The 18205-nt window shown below is 39.2% G+C and overlaps 1 protein-coding gene across 1 annotated transcript; it reads left to right on the forward strand.

The window, feature by feature from the left end:
* Positions 1-2677: 2677 nt before the first annotated feature.
* Positions 2678-17779, forward strand: stx18 (syntaxin 18). Its single transcript, XM_008409400.2, has 11 exons — positions 2678-2904; positions 12800-12867; positions 14952-15067; positions 15302-15379; positions 15484-15550; positions 15655-15746; positions 16307-16398; positions 16687-16745; positions 16973-17042; positions 17145-17225; positions 17340-17779. Exons 1-11 carry the CDS (start codon positions 2707-2709, stop codon positions 17433-17435), a joined length of 1017 nt encoding a protein of 338 aa, XP_008407622.1. The 5' UTR covers positions 2678-2706; the 3' UTR covers positions 17436-17779.
* Positions 17780-18205: the final 426 nt, after the last annotated feature.

The following is an 18205-nucleotide window of genomic DNA, read 5'->3' on the forward strand; positions in this document are numbered from 1 at the left end:
TATAAGCTTACTGAACAGTCACTGTTACAAAGAAATCTCAAAGTCCTTCTTATCTACATTTTGCATAAATCTCTAGCTAAATAAGAAAACATTTGTAATTTCATTCTCTACATTTGGCTGTGGGGAACTGAAACATTTTTTCCCGGTCCTTACTTAATATTCACATAACATCAACAATGTATGCCGTTTCTCTCTTGTAAGGAAACCAATCTATATGTGAGAATAAGTCATGCATTTTGATGCTCCTGGTGCATCCATTGTTCAGAAAGTTGACCTGATCACCAATGTGATTTTTGGAATCAGCACATCAAAATCACCCCTTAAGTGGTTGAAAAACCCCAGACAATCTTCTGTCCTTCAGAGGAATCTAGTCATTTTCTTCTAATATTATTTGTAAGCATATTTATGAACTATTTATGAGTCAGGGAAGTAAAAAGACCAAAAACAAAAGAGAAAACACACACACACACACACACAGAAATTAAGGACTTTGGTTTTATTCCAGGGAAAACAGTGGAATCCCTGGAGATCATGGTGGAAAGAAGGATTCCCCGCACAATCAAGAACATTTCAAGAACATCACGGACAACCCTACGGATCCTTTACATAAAACATCTTTACGACAGTTGGAGGCTTAATTCAGACCGCTACAGGAGATCGTTCCTGCCCACGGCTATCAGCATCTGCAGTACTTTGGAGAACCTTGGATAATGTGAGTTACAACAACATTTAATTTCCCTTTGGGATCAATAAAGCATTTCTGAGCAGAATTTGAATTGTAAGTGACTGAGGTTGGCACCAAGATGTAAGTAGTGGGGGCCAGGGGTGTTGAATAAAAGCCTGTTATTTGCTGTGTGGTTTGCTCATTTCCGTTGTTAGTGTTGTGCCAGACTCTGCTACAGCTGAGTGGAGAAACTGTCTCTCCTTTCCTTTCCTGCCATTTGTACATTAAGAGCTTGTGTTTTTTTTCTCACCCACACACTTAGCTTTGAGTGTGAGTGGGGGGGAAAAAAAGCTCTTGAGGACAGTTGGAAGCCATAAACGTCGCATTAACATTATACTCTGCTGTAACACTTATAGCACACAAGTAACAGCCTGTAATTTTATATACACTTTATTAATGTAATATGAACCTTGTGAAGCCATAACATCCACCAAACCTTTTCAGATCATCTGAAATAATAGAGTTTAAAGACTCTAAGACTCCCAATCTACAGATCTTTTTTCCTTCATCGTTCACTCTGAGATTGAAATGCTCTGTCCATGGCGAGTCACTGTAGGTCCACCATCTACAAAAGGACCAATTCACTCTGCTTTTCTGTATGTTGATTGCTCAGAAACAGCAACTCAGCTCCTCATTCTTCACTTGACAGCTCTTTTGGAACGGCACTTTGCCTAATAATTACAATAAAATGTTAATAAAAACAATACTTCAACCTTTCAAACAGCAGGTGATGTTATCTGAGTGAAGACTACCATTCTTCAGAGAGGTTTATATTTTGATAGGCTGAATTTGGGGGTTACTATGTTCCTCGGCTGTGTTTTCTGTCTTATAAAACAAATAAATTGACGGCTTATTTAAGGTGTTCTCAAAATTAACAGTTGAAATTGAATGAAATCAGTATGACAACATAAAGTAGGCAGGATAAAAGACCTCAAAAAGCAACACAACATGACCCGATCAAGAACAAATGAGAAACAGTCTTTGACATCCGTGAGTCTGGAAAGGGTTAATACCGTTTCAGAGGCATTGAATCACTGTGAAATCCATAGCATCCACAAATGGAGAAAACATTATATTGACAGTCTGACATGGTAGTGGTGGGTACGTCCATGTCTGGACCGAACTCCATTTGAGATATGCGGCATGACCTTAAACAAACACTCGAGGCCGTTGAGGCTGTAAAGGGTGAACAACCAGACATTAGACTGATTTAAATAGAGTTTTTCCCCTTAATTTAAATAAGTTAATCATTTATAGCTTTGTCTGATATTAAAATGTGTTTGACAATCTACATGGATTTTAAAAAGTGAAGAAAACTGAGGAACTGTTTTTAACAACCCTGTAAAAACAGACAGTTGAACAATAAAAAGGCATCCCTTATAGATTTACAAACAAGAAAAAAGTATTATGTGTGGATACATTTTTACTATTATGTAGTTCCAAACTCTATTAGCGTTGTTGTTATGCTTTTGGCAGAGACTTAGAAAACATCTTAAATTGGTTTTTTAAAAATATTGCATTGTTGGTGAATTAGCATTTGTATATAAAGAATTTGGTTAAAATAATTTCATCAACAAAAACTCCAAATAGTTCATTCTATTCATCTTCCAAAAATATACCAGATTTAATCTTCAACACAAAAGCAGCCTAAATCTGTAGATTTTGTTTGTAATTCATTAGTAGAAGAGTTTGAATTGTCAGATAAGCATTCTCTGTAGATATGGTGTCGGTGTCACACAGATCTCAATTCTCTTGTCTTAAATCTAGATGGGTGAGGACCAAAGAAAAATATTATATAAATTCTTTCTATCAGCAATTCTCCTCAAAATATGGATCTCTTTTAACATGAAATGGCTTTACTGTTCCATAAAAGACCTTTGTGATGACTAGAATTATGTTAATGAAACATTTTCCAGACGTCTGTTTAAAACCACAGGATTTTTCCCCTCTGGAGCGTCGCAGGATGATGACCTCACCACCTGATGACGTGTCGGTTTGTTTACAGCGCTGCAGCAGCTCCCTCAGACATGGCTGTGGACATTACATTACTTTTCAAAGCCAGCGTGAAGACGGTGAAAACCAGGAACAAGGCTATCGGAGTAAACGTGGACTCCGTCAAAGATGAGATTTTCAAGAAGAGCCGACCGAAGAGCGGCTTCTCGCTGAGAGCCAAGGAAGTGGTGAGTGTTTAGCAGGCTAGCGTTAGCTTTAGCCTCTGGAGTACATTCATTTGGAGCAAAAATCAAAAAACACGACTACGGTAATGAAACCTGGTCCTGGAGCTCCATACGGTTATTGAGTGCAGAAAGATGCACAACATTTGCTAATCATTAAGTTAAAAGAGGCGATATCAGCGGTTTCTATTATTTTGCCTCTGCTACGTTTCTGCACAGAAGTGGAAATATGTTTCAGAACTATCCAAGGTATTTTAGGCGAACCCAAAATCATTTAAGTAGTACCATCATCTTGTGGGTTGAGATAAGGTAAGGACCGAAACCAATTCAGCGTTTTAAAAACCTGAAGTCTTGGAAATTTGTGAGAAGTTGTGACTCAAAATGAGGAAAAAAGCAGATATTGCTCTGATACGTTCAATGAATGAACAATGATTAAATGAACTGCTCTTTTTTTTTAGCAAAGTTAAGTGAATGTAGCAGTCGTTTTTTCAGTCAGAAGATCTCATTTGTATTTTCACAGCTACAGATAATAAGAGATAAAAAATACATTCAGCTTGCATTCTTTTTCTGAATAGCAGCTTTAGATAAATCCTGAAATTAGAATGTAACTTCTTTTCAGTTTTTTTATAGAACCACCGCTTGTGTGGACTAAATATGTGCTGACATATCAAATCAGAAGATTTTTAGTCTACACTTTCTTGAAAAACTGAAGTTAAGCAACAAACATTTCCCTGAGCTTGATGTAATTCAAACATGGGTTGGTCTGACCAACACTTCAACAACAAACCACAGCAATGTTGCTAACAGGCAGTAAATTATATTCTATGTATAATTCTCAAAACAACAACCTGCTAGACCTAAAATTCTGTTTTTACAGCATCTTGATTACATTTCCTGCAGCTGTAGACTTGATGATGTTAAAATATCAACTTAAAAATATGAATCAAAGAGAAAGAAAAATAACTCAGTTCAAGTCACTTTTTAAATACACTTAAAGCATAAACATGGGAGAAATGGCTGCTAAATTCAGGAAAGTAAACATGCTTATTGCAAAGATTGCGATCATTTTTATTCATCTTGCTCTCTTTAGATATTAATTAGTTTGGCTGTCTTCTCTGGAAACCAGTCGGAGTTCAGCTGTTTTCCAGACATCCCACTCGTATCTTCCCAAAAGGGGTTTTAATTCAAATAAGTGTCAAATTAATAAAAATGATGGTTGCACTCCTTTAGATTAACACCATTTTTAACAACCAAAAATGTTTCTGCACAGCCAACCTGATCCTCATTGTAATCAAAGTGCATGGCCCTTTCAGCTGGCTTACTGACAGTCCACAGCACCAAGTGGAAGATTGTCGCAATACTCTGTGCTCCGTAGGCAAAACTCTTTCTACTCCAAAACATCCTCTGGCATCTCACTAAAAAGGCCTTAAAGCCACAGGATTGCTATTTAAAATATTAAACTTGAAAGTATATTTTTTTCAAACCTGTGTTTGCCAGTGACCGGCCCATGTCTGATGCAGGAGCTGCAAAGTCGAAACAGACTTTACAGCTGTGAGAGCATGAGAGAAGAAATGGCACATGGCAGCAATAACTGTAGGCATGAGTTAGTCTTTGTACGAGGATTTATTCTTCCCAAAGTGACGTTTTTTTGTTGTTTTTCTTTTCTTAATTTATGTGCACTACTGAGCAAAAACAAGCCTCTTACAGTTGAGTGTGACCACAGCTGATTACGGGACACGCCGCCATGTTTTGAGCTGCTCCAGAAAACTGGGAATTTGATTAGTTCGGAAAAATGAAGTAGACGGTCTTCATCATCTGCTGTTGGCAGTAAGGGCAGCTAAAGGCTCTTTGCTCCTCTGCCGCTGAGAGACCTTGTCCTCAAACATACATATCACGAACGCGGACGTCTTCAAAGCCATCCCGAAGGAGCACTTCACGTCTCCCCTGGGAGGCAGAGGCCATCCGGTCGTTCCCAGCGGCTCCGGCCTTCGCTTGTGAGAGAGACGCGAGGCCAACTGCCGCAGCTCGGCGCAGCCAGGTTCTTGTTACGTTCCGTTATATTGATATTGGAAGTGGAGTTTTAATAAAAGCACCGCTGCTGCTTCCAAAGAAACCTGAACCTATCCTGTGGTGCTTGGCTGTTGCAGCCCCCCCACAACCCCTCATCCTGCTGTCTGCTCCTCGGTGTAGATATCATCTCAGATCATCTTTTTTTTTCTTTTTTTTTTTGTGGAAAATGAAAATCTGGAATGTCTTGACTGCTTCAAGTTATGTCGTGGTTTTCAGCCACCTTAGCCCAGTTCTCCTGTCCGTTCTTCTCTACGCAGCCTGACATGTGCAGCTTTTTTTTTCCCTGCCCAACTTGCCTCTTCCCATGCATGATTCCATAAACATGCTGCAATAACATTTTCTTTCGGCTCTCAAACAATTTTTGAGGAAAACCGATCCTCCCAAGAGCCAGTGATTAAAGGTGGAAGATCAAAACAGAGAAAATATTAAATTAGGTCCCCAGTAACAATGTTGACGGCCGGCACCTAATGCACAACAGATGTGGGTGCCCATCAAGACATGCATAACTCTCCCACTAACTCTCCGTCCCGACTTCCCATTGGAGGCTCACAGAAATAGAAAGAAAACATCAAAGTTGACAAATACACAGTGGTCTTATGAGACTCCCTTCTTTTCTTATTTTTTTTTCCTCCCTCCACTCAAAAATCAGCAGAGCAATAAAGGAAATGTTGCTCCATTCAAAGTGATTTTAAAAAAAAAAACTTGTTTTGATTGGCTAATAGGAGAGCTAGTGTTAGTGTGATGAGGTTTGGTCGGGGGGGGGGGGGGAATCTTTTTTACCTCGCAGGGGCCGCTGCGGAACGCTGTGATCTCCGTTTCACCGCTCACCTCGTCACTCCCCACAGCATGCTGCCCTTCTCAACTTTAAATGGACGAGGTCACTCTGAAATTGTTAAATTGGGTGTAGAAAACAGCGCGGGGCTCCCCGCTGTGCCGTCAGGATTGCCATTCCAGAATCTGCTCCTTCTCGCTGTGTTTTCCTTTGAAAGGCTGAAAAGCGAGGCGGGCAGCCAGCTCTTTAAAGTGCGCTGCGATATTATCCCCTATCCCTCTATACTAAAACAGCACACTTATACTTTCAAAACATTTTCGTTCATCTAGTTTTCTTAACATTTTTTTTGAGGATGATTTAGTTTCAGATAAAATATGATGAAATTATGCTTGACTCGCTAAACAACATCTGATCGCCGTGAATCTCTGAGAACGTTAAATTTGGAATATTTTGACGTTGATTCACACTTAGTTGTTTTAAGAGTATGGAGACGTCAGCAAATATAGGTTTTTGTTGTGTTTCTTTGTGTGTTTCAATTAAAATTAGGAACATTTTAATTTAACATTTTTTCTTTGAAGTTACTTGTATAGAAAGGTGTAAATTAATATTTAATTAATAATGACACCCTGAACAATTGTCATAAAGCAAATGACAAGTAAGCATTTTTTTTCTTTTTTTAAAATTCTGTGTGTTTAGTTTCAGGACTTTTATTTATTTGAGGGTTTAGCTATATTATGACGCGGAGACCTATTTCTTTTAGTCACTTCAAAATGAGAAAGACGAGAACATGCTACTGAAGTGAGGCAAAATAGGTGGTGAACTTCGTAATCAAAGGACCCGGACACACATTGTTGGTCATGGCAATGAGGGTCAAATGATGCCCAAGCTTCCTGGACCACAGTGAGCTGATTTACCTGAGTGTCTTTACCTGGACTGCAGATGAATGTGGATGGTCTGGAGGTTAAGCTACAAAGTTAGCTTGCCAGGATTTTCTTGGTAAATGATGTAATTATTAGTTGGCTTAATCTCAGATTTTTCTATAAAATCAACATAAATTGAAGTTTGAGGCTTGTACTTTTAGATCCACCTAGTATTTTCATTCTTTTTTTTTTCTTTTTTTTTTTTTTTACAGAAATATTTAATGCTCTACAGACGTACACTGTTTCAACATGTCAAGATTGGAAAATTTAGATTTCAGTTTCAAAATATGTATTTAAAAAAAGACGTCTCTTTAGAGATTTTTTTGTTCAATAATCATTTTGTTATCCTCATTCGTCGTCTGATATCAGAGTTTCCTGCAAACTTCACCACGAAATTACCAAATTTCATTCACTTTAAAACTAAAACGCGTACATACTCAATTTATTCATCGGGTAATGCTTACAAGAAGTGCTATGTAGCTTTTTTTTGTTCTTCAAATTTTGTGTTTAAATGTCCTGCATGAAACTATAGCACTTCATGTTTATTTAACTGTCTGAACATTGTTTTATGTTTTCAGTCGTATTTATTCAGTCATCCGAAGTTAACATAGTTTTCACCAGACTCAACGGAGAAGTTGTTTGCTGCCTTAACGTTTCTGTTCATGCAAGCTACATTTATACCTAAACAATTTTTTTTTTTATCTGTAGTTGTGCATATAAAATCTCGAAGGAAATATAACGTGACTCTTGTGTCTGATTACCTCAGTTACACTTGGGTACGGAAAAAAACTGTGTTCTTGAGCCTTTCTGAACACTTGATGTCTTGCTTCAGTTGCTGAGCCGATTATCATCATTCAGCACTTGATGTTTAATGGCGGGGAAAAACTGTTCAAGAAATAGATCCAGTGATATTTTTTACGTTAGGCTTTTTCCATGTTACCACCATGGCTACAAATATGCAGACTAAATAGTCATGATTAAAGCATTTTTATCCTTATCTTTCTTATGTTTTAGTGTGAATCTGGACTGAAACAAGCTTAACCTAAATGCACACTCGTACCACATAAATTAATGACTGTACAGGGTTCAATATGTGTGTGCGTGATTTATTTTAAATAGTTTTGTTTATTGTAGTTCTGGTTGGGAATTTCACGTATTAACATGGTGACCCTGACGTTTACATTGAAAAATTTCTGTTCCTGAAAATGTTTTTGTTGTTAGTATTGTTTCTTTGGAGGATAAAATCCAAAAGTTCTTGTTATGTTGCCTCTAGAACAGGACTTAGGGGAAATAAGATGGGACATAAACTGATTTGTTAGTGTTATCCATTCATATGGCACTGCTGCAGTCTCGCAACATACTTTGATAGTAAAAAGAAAGCACACCCTCTGTATCGTTCATAATAAACACAGTTTAAATCTTTTAGCAAAAATATTTAAAATGAAATTCCATTACATGAGCCAAATACTTTAAAACCTTGCAAATTAGCTTGTAGCATTCCAACTATTGCATTAAATCAGCATGACCTTAGTAAGAGTGATGTTTTCACCCCGCAAATATCTGTTGTTTCCTTGATAGAAAATAAGTCTATCAAGGACCAAATTCGCTTTCTCTGTAAAAATGAGAAAAAATAGTTGCCTTTTTTTTTTTTTAGTTAGCTGCACAGCAACGGGTGGGGGAGGGTCAACACTATGTGAATCTTTACTTGATAGCCACAAACATGCTTTAAATGTCTCTGGCACCCCATTAAAAGGACTTTAAACCCGTATTGAAAGCCTGACATTTGAAAACGTTGGAACGCTCTCAGTACTTCTACTGCTGTTACTTTAGGGAGGCAACACACCACCAAGATCCAAGCTAATTTAGGTTTATATTTAGCACCAAATCACAGCAGAAGTCATTTAAGGTCACCTTTCCAACAGAGCATGTAATACAATAGTATTTGTAGAGATTGTAAAATTTAAATTTGTCCATTTTTTATATCTTCAGTTTTTTTTTTACTAGTAGGATTGTTATAATATTGCTATTTAAAACAGGGATGCAACATATGCTGAAGTTTTTTTATTATTATTATTATTATTATTATTATTATTATTACTATTAAATATTGTCACAACTTCCTGATTTTTTTTTTTTTTTTTATCCTTCACTCAATGTTATGCTACCAAGAACAGAATGACGAAAAGACAAAAACTACATAACAATTTGATGGATGTTTATTTTACAACTTGCTTTCATCTCCCAGCGCTGTATAGTTTTTGAAACGGCCAAATGTTTTAGCCAAAGTAGAATTCAACCCGTGACTTATTTATTCTTGTTGCCGGAAGAGCCTGATTGGTATGAAACAAGTTACTGATTTGAATCGAGAGTGCCATCCGTGATCTGTTGTTCACAGCATGTGTGTTTATGTATTGGTTGTTGAATATCTACATCAGAAACAGGTGTGAGAGACAAACCGGTCGGTGGTTGTCCCAACCCAAAACTGAGACGACCTTGACCGCAGTGATTGGCCCTTTAACGGTGAAACTGTCTGGACTTTATCAGATTCCACAATTATTTAGATCTGACCTTAAGTGGATCCCAGATTTCACCATCATTTGTTAAAAACAAAAAACAAAATAGCTGAAAGTTTGTACAACTCTTTTTTTTTTATGAAAGCAAACTTATCAATTAAACACTCCTCAGTATTATCACATTATTACAATGAAATTGTGTATTTCCAAAAGACCAATTTCACCACTTATAAATACTCCGAAAGCTGTAATGTTTGTATATTCAATTGACTGAAGCCTTCTAACTGGGTACACTCGAGGAAAGCAAACCGAGCCCCATTAGTGAGTCAGACATAAACATGATAATAAAGTCAACATGTGGCCCAGTCCTAAGCGCTTCTCTCTGCGAAAGCCCGCGTATTTAAGCCCGACATCGCATGGCGTCAGGACGGATAGCCCACGGTCAGGACATGCAGTCAGGGTCTTAAACCAAAGCAGTGCGGTCATCGCCAGATTCTGTCAGTTACCTGCCTTAAACAACAACAAAGAGCCATCCAAGCTCTTTGGAAATCTGCTTGCTAAGCCTTTTCCCTTTTCTTCCTCATAATAATCCCTCCTGATGGTTTGTTTGGGCTCAGTCAGGGCTGGAGGGGAGCAGCGGGGAAGGAGAAAGTGAGGAGGTAAAGTGGGGGTCTTTGATGATGACGAGATTAGATATAGCCCGGCAGACTGTCTCCTTCTGCCTCCGCTGCAAGCCCTGCCTCACACCCACCTTTGTTGGCTGCACGCAAACACACACACACACGGTTACACGCGCTTAGTTGCACACATATATGGCGAGCTGCAATGCACGAGGCCACCCCTTTCCTCATTGTTGAGGAATTACTTGCTCTTTAAGGTCTTAAGTTACAAGAGCAATTGATCCCTCTGACCCCCTGCAAACCCTTGAGGTTGTGCTGGGAATCTGAGCTCCAATGTATACACACAGGAGGCTGCTCAGCCCCCAGAGCAGCAGGCTTTGCACTCCCCTGCCCTCCACACAACGCATACAAAAACTCATGCACACGCTCTGCGCTCTCTTGTTTGCGTTCTGATTCTTCAAGCTCCAACACTGAGGATTTAGCGCCCCCTGCTGGTCCAAAAGCTGCTCTACAGCGCTTTGCCTTTACATCAAGAACTAGCTAAGTGCCAAGTTATAGAATAGAATAGAATATACTTTATTGATCCCCAAGGGGAAACTGCTTATTTGTTGAAAGCTACTCCATCTTAGGTAGTAAATTCGAAGTTTGTAAAATATATGAGTGATAAGTTCAAAATGACTAGATATAAACGAATAAGTAAATAGCAAGCAATCACATGCAATATATTAATCAATAAATAACCTATAAATGAGCGCAGAAAAAAATGTAATCAATTAGCACAGACTTGGGTATTTTAAAGCCTGATGGAAACGGACAGAAATGACTTTCTGTGGTGCGCTTTGGCAAAATGAGTCTCTGGCTGAAGGTGCTCCTGTATCCGGCCACCACGTCATGGAGTGGACGAGGCTATTACCTGCTCACAGAACGCATAGTTTATGGTTAAAGGTAAACTTCTCATAATACCATGTGTTTGTATCTTACACCTAGAAGAAAGCAAAACTGTATTTAAATTCAAAAAATGTGCTTTCATTGCCACATTTTGTTAAAAATTTTAGCATTTAAGCTTTTTCTGCTAAAATTAATAGAAATAAGCTGAAGATGACCTTGTGCTCTTCGTGTTATCTCATTACTGCTTACGGTTGATAATTTCATGCCATGTTGCAGATGTCGTTGTCGTGTCCAAACGCATTCACCGACTCCCCAAAGCCAACAATAATCATAGAAACTGTTGCTACGTCTCAGTAAAAGCCGACAAAAACAAGGTTTTCACATTGTTTACAGTGTTCCAGTTTTTGGGTCTTCATTAAATCCAAAATTAGCGTTTTCTCTCTTTGCGATTGACTTCAAATACTACCAGCAACATCAATGCTGGTATTCATTACAGATTTTCTGTTATTCAATAGAGGCTCAAATATATTATATTTGGGTAGATCTCCCTTTGAAATTTGCAAAGAAGTCACATGACTTTTGACAAAATGGTTATGGCAGACCTCCTTGCCATAACCATAATCTTTAGATTCCTGCACAGATTATCTGATTCATGTTGGGATGATTCTGCTTGGCCTCTCCAGAACATTAATGTTGCTTCCTGTCTGAAGAAATACATTGGTAAAATTAAAACACTAACTCTACATCTGTACATACTATATGATCCTGTATGTCTAACGTTTACTTGGTGAGTTGGGAAAAATTGACATTTTTGAGCTCATGAGCTTAAAATGTGTTGAATCACTTTACCAACTCTTGTACCATTGTCCCACTCTACATAGAAACTCCTTACACAAAAGTGACCTTAAAAGACAATAAAGCAGAAAATAGTCTGTGTAGTGCTGTCAGCCTCTTTGGTTAAAAGAGTCCCCACTCTCATGTGCTGGGAAAAGCTACAAACCTGACAATCTGAACCATATAGGAAGTGCTCTGTTCTCCTTGAACCCCCTCTGAGCTCTGTCTCACTGAGCTACAATTAGCTCCTGACCTCAAATAATGCTATTATTACAAGGATAGGTTCACCTCAGCTGCCCCTGCCTGTGTTAACATGCCCCCCCGTCGCAGAGCCTTACATCACTGTTATCTTTCTAAGCAGACAAATTCGTTAACCCTGCTTGTCTCCTTCTCTCCGGATTGGGAATAGCGTTTTCTTTACCCGGACGTCAGCTTTAATAAATCCGCTCTGAGTCGGCGTGTCGCGAGGAATGTTCACAGCCGCCATTAAACGCGGGTGCCAGGTTACTCCTAGCAGCCAAGGCAATTTCATAATTGAGCTTGTTAGAGTGAGAAGTCCGAAGGCTGAAGACAGCGTCGTCGCGCTGTCCAAACACCACCACCACCCCCTCCGCCGCTTCTGTGGCCGCTGTCACAGTCAAACTCATTGTGTCATTTTTCAATCCCGGGCTTGTCTGAGCTCCGTCGTATTCTGGACCCAACAGAGCCCACTGTGTGTGCATCCACACCCACTCTCACCCTGGCAGCGGAGCCCTGCGGACGGGGGGAAGCAATTTGGTCTGTTTTAATATTTGACCAAATTGCAACAGCAAACATTGGAGCGCACCAAGTTTCCTCTGGTTTTGCCTGTGCACACACACACACACACACACACAAACCCAGACGTTTCGCCTATGATAAATGGATCATAATTTTAATGCTTATTAGAGATCGCTCTGTCAGTGGTATGTGCGCAGAGGCTCATGTTTTTATTTATGAGAGCTGTTAATTGAGGAAATTGCTGGTTTGAGTTTTTTTCATGTACGTAAATTGATGAGTTGCTGCGAGTAAATATTGAGAAGTCAAACAGACGTCAGATCCACTGAATTAGTCCATCTGTCAGATCCAGTATATATATACCGAATGATACTTTACTCTGGCTCTGTCTGAATGTAGCGGAGAAATTTAGTTTCCTTTTTGGATGAATGAAGCTCCTTCTGGAACAAATTTGTACACAGGTCAAAGAGTTTTATTGGCACAGTGGATCCAGGTCTGTTAATGCGTCTTTTCACTTTGTCTTGGCAGATAACGAACATCACGAAGCTCAAAGACTTTCTGCTACAGCACCGAAAAGACTACGTGAGCGCCGGAAGGTAAGCTTCTTCAAGACAATTAGAGTAACTCGAAGCAGACCAGATGAAAAATATCACGTTCAATTAAAACCAGATGTTTACAGACGCGGCACAAAATAGCTCTTTAAATGTCAGGGTAATAAAAGAGAGAATTCTTTTTACTTTGAAGTTCAAATTCAAAAATACTTTATTAGTCCTAAAGGGAAATTAAATGTCGTTAATTCTAAAAATAAAAAGGTGAAAAAATGTAACTTTTACTTAATATTTAGTAGAATTCCCTTTTAAACTGTTTTGAGTCTCTTTCCACCCGTTCTTGCTGTAGTTTGCTGGAATATGACTGAACCGCTGTAACCGAGTCAGACTTGTTTGTTCGAACACACCTTTTCATCTCGGCCCACAAATTTTCTTGAATGATGGCCGCTCCAAGACGCTGACTTTGCTGTCCTCCAGCTCCGTTGTTGCGAAGTCTAACTAAGTTTTTACTCCCCGTTTGGTGTCTGTAGATCACTATTTCCACACAAGTTTCTTCGTGATGCCATCTGTTTTGTGAAGTGCACCAGTCCCTCCTGCAGCAAAACCTCCTCATAACTTGATGCTGCAACTCTAGCGCTTTGCAGTTGGCTTGCGTTTGTCAGGCGTCCCACTTTTTTTCTCCAAATGTGACGGTCATCACGGACAAACCCTTTAATTAATCACACTCTCCTCAGGATTCTGGCATGAAATAGAAATAATTTTGGTAATTCTTTCTGATTTTTGAAGAGAAAAAAAAGGTATGTTTATGTAAATAAACCTGTATGCCTTCTGTTTGTTTGTGTGTGTGCGTGCGTGTGTGTGCGTGTGCGTGCACTGATGGCAGTGAGTGCTGGCGAAAGGTCAGCAGCATGTAGGGTGGTCTGCTGTGGCAGGCTCCAGTCTAATTGTCTGGAATAATTGAGCTTCAACCAAGTGTAGAACAAATCACGCCCAGGGACTAATCTGGCCTTTCCTTTGCTCAGAAGCTTTCTGGGGGTTTTTATGCTGCCGTTGTGTCTGTGGGCGTGGAGATTAGTCCTAATTTAAGAGATTGGTTGACGAATTCTCAGCCGAAAAACATCGACAAGAAATAGGAAGAGCGATAAGTGGCTTCATTGCAGGATCATTCAGTAGTCGTTTGTTTCTTTAATGTCCAGCCACTAACTATTACTTGATTTAAATTTATGTTTTTCTCCAAAAGAATGACGGTCAAATGCAGGCAGGTTTTGACCATTACCATTGTCAGGATGCAATTTGAGAAAAAACTAAGGTGAGGTAGGTAAGGTAATTTTATATATATTGCACATTTTCAGCAAAGAGGCAGTTCAAAGTGCTTTACATGACTTGGAAGGAAATGCAATAAAACAACAAACCAAAGGAAAGAGCAAAAGAAGAAGAAATAAAAGAAATCAAAAAGTATAACCCCATGTTTAAGAATAAATAGTCCGTGATTTATAAACTAAAATGAAAGAACATGCTTAACATTTTTTACACTACCAACATCAACATTATTTTTCAGTTTTTACCTTCTCAGGTATTTTTCTGTTGTAAATATTTATCTTGCTTTCTGGCGTTCATTAGTAGAGCGCCCTCTGCTGGATTAAAACATAATACCATAAAATGTTTTATTACAGTTGTGATTATTGTACCATAATTTTACTTCCAATCAAATTGTTACGATATAGCCATTAACCTTTTCTCCAAAATAAAATAAATGTTGCAACGTTGCACAACAAAATACGAGGGAATTAGTCTTGTGTTATTTATTGTGTGGTTTAAAAAGCTCAGGTCCATCAGAAGGAAACGTAAATCAAATAAAACAGCTGTCTTCTTATATTTGAACTTTTGAGCACTTTGGGTTTATCAATCATATCAGTATATCTGTATGTTTATCTTGTAAGCTTTAATATGTTCAAAGACGAATTTAAATGCTTAATTTGCCCTTTTGGGGTTAACATGAATTTATCGGTGGTAATATGACTGTGATGTTGGAGGCACAGTGACTGGGTGGAGCAGTTTTGTTTTCCTATGGGATAGTTTGTCGCTGAAATGATTTAACTGCTTGACTGAACGTGCTTTGTTTTCCATTTCAGTCTCATCTCTACAGACCTCAGCCGTATGACCGACAGCGAGCGAGACCAGATTGACCAGGACGCTCAGACCTTCATGAGGACCTGCTCTGAAGCCATCAGGCAGCTACGCTGCGAAGGTCTCTGTTGGAGTCGCTTCATCTACATCACTTCTGTCTGTCTCTCATAAAGTCATGTGACAAAAAAAAAAAAAAAAAAAAAACGGGACACCCTGCAACATATATGGGCGTATCTAATAAGAATTTGTGTTATATTTGTTTTTCACATGGCTGTTGCATGCTGGGATCTTTTGCTGGAAACGTTCCTGCTTAATTCTGTCTGTGAGTAAAATGTTAAACTGCTTCCATCCACAGTGGAGAAGCAGGCGACATCAGCTCAGATTAAGGAACACAGGGTTGCAGTGCTGGACCTCGTTGACATGTATCTGAGAGGTAATTTTCTGCTTCATTGTTTCACGGCCCATCTGAATGCGCCGAACCCAGACCTGAGCACACACACACGCGCGTTTACGACATGTTTGCGTTTGGATTTTAAGGGGTGTGCAAGCTGTACTCTGAGCAGAGGGCCATTAGAGTCAAACGAATGGTGGACAAGAAGAGACTGTGAGCATCTGCACGCTTCATTCAAACATTGATTGAATCCGCGTGGGGCTTGCGGTTGTTCTCGGTGCATTCGAGTAAACGCAGGCGATGTGTACTGGTTTCAGATCGAGACTGGCACCGGAGCATCCCGGTAAAGTGGAGAAAACCGCGGCGGAGGAGCCTGCAGAGGAGAAAGTTGTAAAGGAGGAAAGTCCTGGTAAGACCGAGGAGCAGAGTGAAAACAAAAGGCCCATCTAAAGCAGAGAGGTCTTCTCAGATGAAAAAAAAAAACAACACCACAGAACACATGTAGTAAGAAAGTAACACTTCACACTGTGATTGGAAACAATGACTTTACAAACACTTTTCAACAAATTAGGCAACCATAAAAGGGTCATGTATTTAAGTATTTAACTTGAGTGTTGTTGGTTTAGGGTCAACACTGCTGCACATTATGGAACATTTTCTGAAGAACTGAATTTTTGGTCTTTATTTGCTGCAAAACATTTGTATTGGCATTAATAGAATTAAACACCAGAACTAAATCATTGTACATAATAAATCTGTTTTGTTGATTTTCTAATCGACTTTTATTTTAAGGTTAACACAACTTTAGATTTCTAATTTAGATTTGTCACAAAAATGGGAGCTTTAAATGCATACTTTTGAATTTATCCAACATGTCATAATTTCTAAAACTGAAACCATAGTTGCCTTTGAAGTCCAGTTTTACGCAGTAGTAGCTTTTTTAACTCATCTTTTTCATCCTTGTTGTAGAAAAGAACATGTCAGAAGTTCAGGACAGCTCCCTCAACCTGTGGGAGGAGGGCCGGGTGGAGGACGAGCTTTCCCCGGAGGAGATCCAGATGGTGGGCAGCATTAAGGCTGAAAAGACTGACTAAGCAATATGAATCAGCTCTCTGATATAAAAATATATGTATAGTTCATTCCTAAAATTTAAACTATTAGAACTTTAGAGAAATGTGGGGGCTTATTTTTTATTGTAAAAATGTTCAGTTTAAGGGTTTTTGCACCAGATAATGTGTCACATTTCAATTTAATTCGTCCTGAATTGACGTGAAACATCTTGTTCATCTGTCTGTGACCAGTTGGGAGGATTTAAACATGTTTTTTTTTTTTGTGTTCTTTTATTCCAGTTTGAACAAGAGAACCAGAAACTGGTCAGTGAAATGAACAACCTGGTGGATGAAGTGAGGTAAGTTTCTTCTGGTGAACACAACTGTGACCCGTCCAAAGGAACACAGTGAGGCTATGAGTTGTTGTTGTTCAAACCTCAGTTCGGGTGATCTGTTCAGAAAAGAAGCTGCTTAATCCTGAAATAAAATAAAAAATTTTAAAAAGGCATTCAAGACGAGATAAAGTTTGATTTATACGGTATGTTCCCGTGATCATTTCTAATGTCTTGCGTTTTGAACCTACCAGGCAAATTGAAGGGAAAGTGGTGGAGATTTCGCGTCTTCAGGAGATCTTTGCTGAAAAAGTGCTCCAACAAGTAAGACGGCGACCTCCTTCTGACTCCTCTGTTTCTGTCGCTTTCAATTCTGCGTTTGTGATTTGTGCGTAAACGTGCTGCCCGTTTGACTTTGTGAAACAGGAAACTGACATAGACAACATTCACCAGCTGGTCGTGGGAGCGACAGAGAACGTCAAAGAAGGCAACGAGGATATTCGAGAGGTAGGTCAAAGTTTCCACTTTACGTTGGTTTCGTGTGTTTGGAAGAAAACAACTAGTGAAACTTGTTTGTTTGTTTGTTTGTTTGTTTGTTTGTTTGTTTGTTTGTTTTCCAAGGCAATCAAAAACAATGCCGGCTTCCGAGTGTGGATCCTCTTCTTCCTCGTCATGTGCTCCTTCTCGCTCTTATTTCTGGACTGGTACGACGGTTAGCAGCGCTGACTCAAAGGACTGCACTGGACTGGTTAAAGTCTTAGAGAGCGGCGATGACAACATTTGGACTGAAGGCACGGCTCGCCGCGCCACAGCTGGTGTTCCCCGTGAGGATCGTCTTCAAGTGGAGACGGCGGCGTGTTCGTCCCTGATGCGGATCTGTGAATCTGGGCTCTGATGGGATGAGTGGACAGAACTCCAGCTTAAAATGGGATCCAGTGGATTGATTGTCAGTCTTATTCTACCACTAAAAGTGATAAATGTTTGACTGCAGCTGGTGTTTTTTCTGAACTCCTGTCACATAATGGGAAATTTTCTTTAAATTAAAAAATAATCAACTCAAATGTCACCTCTATTTTTTTTTTTTTTTTTGTGAAAATTAACACCTTCAGTTGCATTTTGATTATTTTTTGTAACTGTTTTTTAAGGTAGTGAGTTTATAGTAACTTAGGCTGGAATTTCAGGAGGATGAAGATCTGCAGAAAGCCACCGTGTGTCGCTGTTTCCCACTCTAACAAGAATTACCTGTTGAGAGTTGCTGCATGCTAATTTTGCTAATCTGTAAGCATTTATGAGTTAAGTTCAGGTCCAGACGTCTGTTGACCTGCTTTAACCGTCTCACAAACAGTTTTATTATTGTCTGTTTGTGATCATTGTCCTGCTGAAAAGCTGTCGGACCCAAACTCTCGCCTTCAAACGGAAAGGAAAGAGTTGAGGATGCTAAAAATAACCAAGGAATCACTAAGATTTCTGTTTGTATTAGACTGGAA

This window comes from Poecilia reticulata, chromosome 5 (assembly GCF_904066995.2).
Source record: "Poecilia reticulata chromosome 5, P_reticulata-male-v2, whole genome shotgun sequence".
NCBI classification, from domain to species: Eukaryota; Metazoa; Chordata; class Actinopteri; order Cyprinodontiformes; family Poeciliidae; genus Poecilia; species Poecilia reticulata.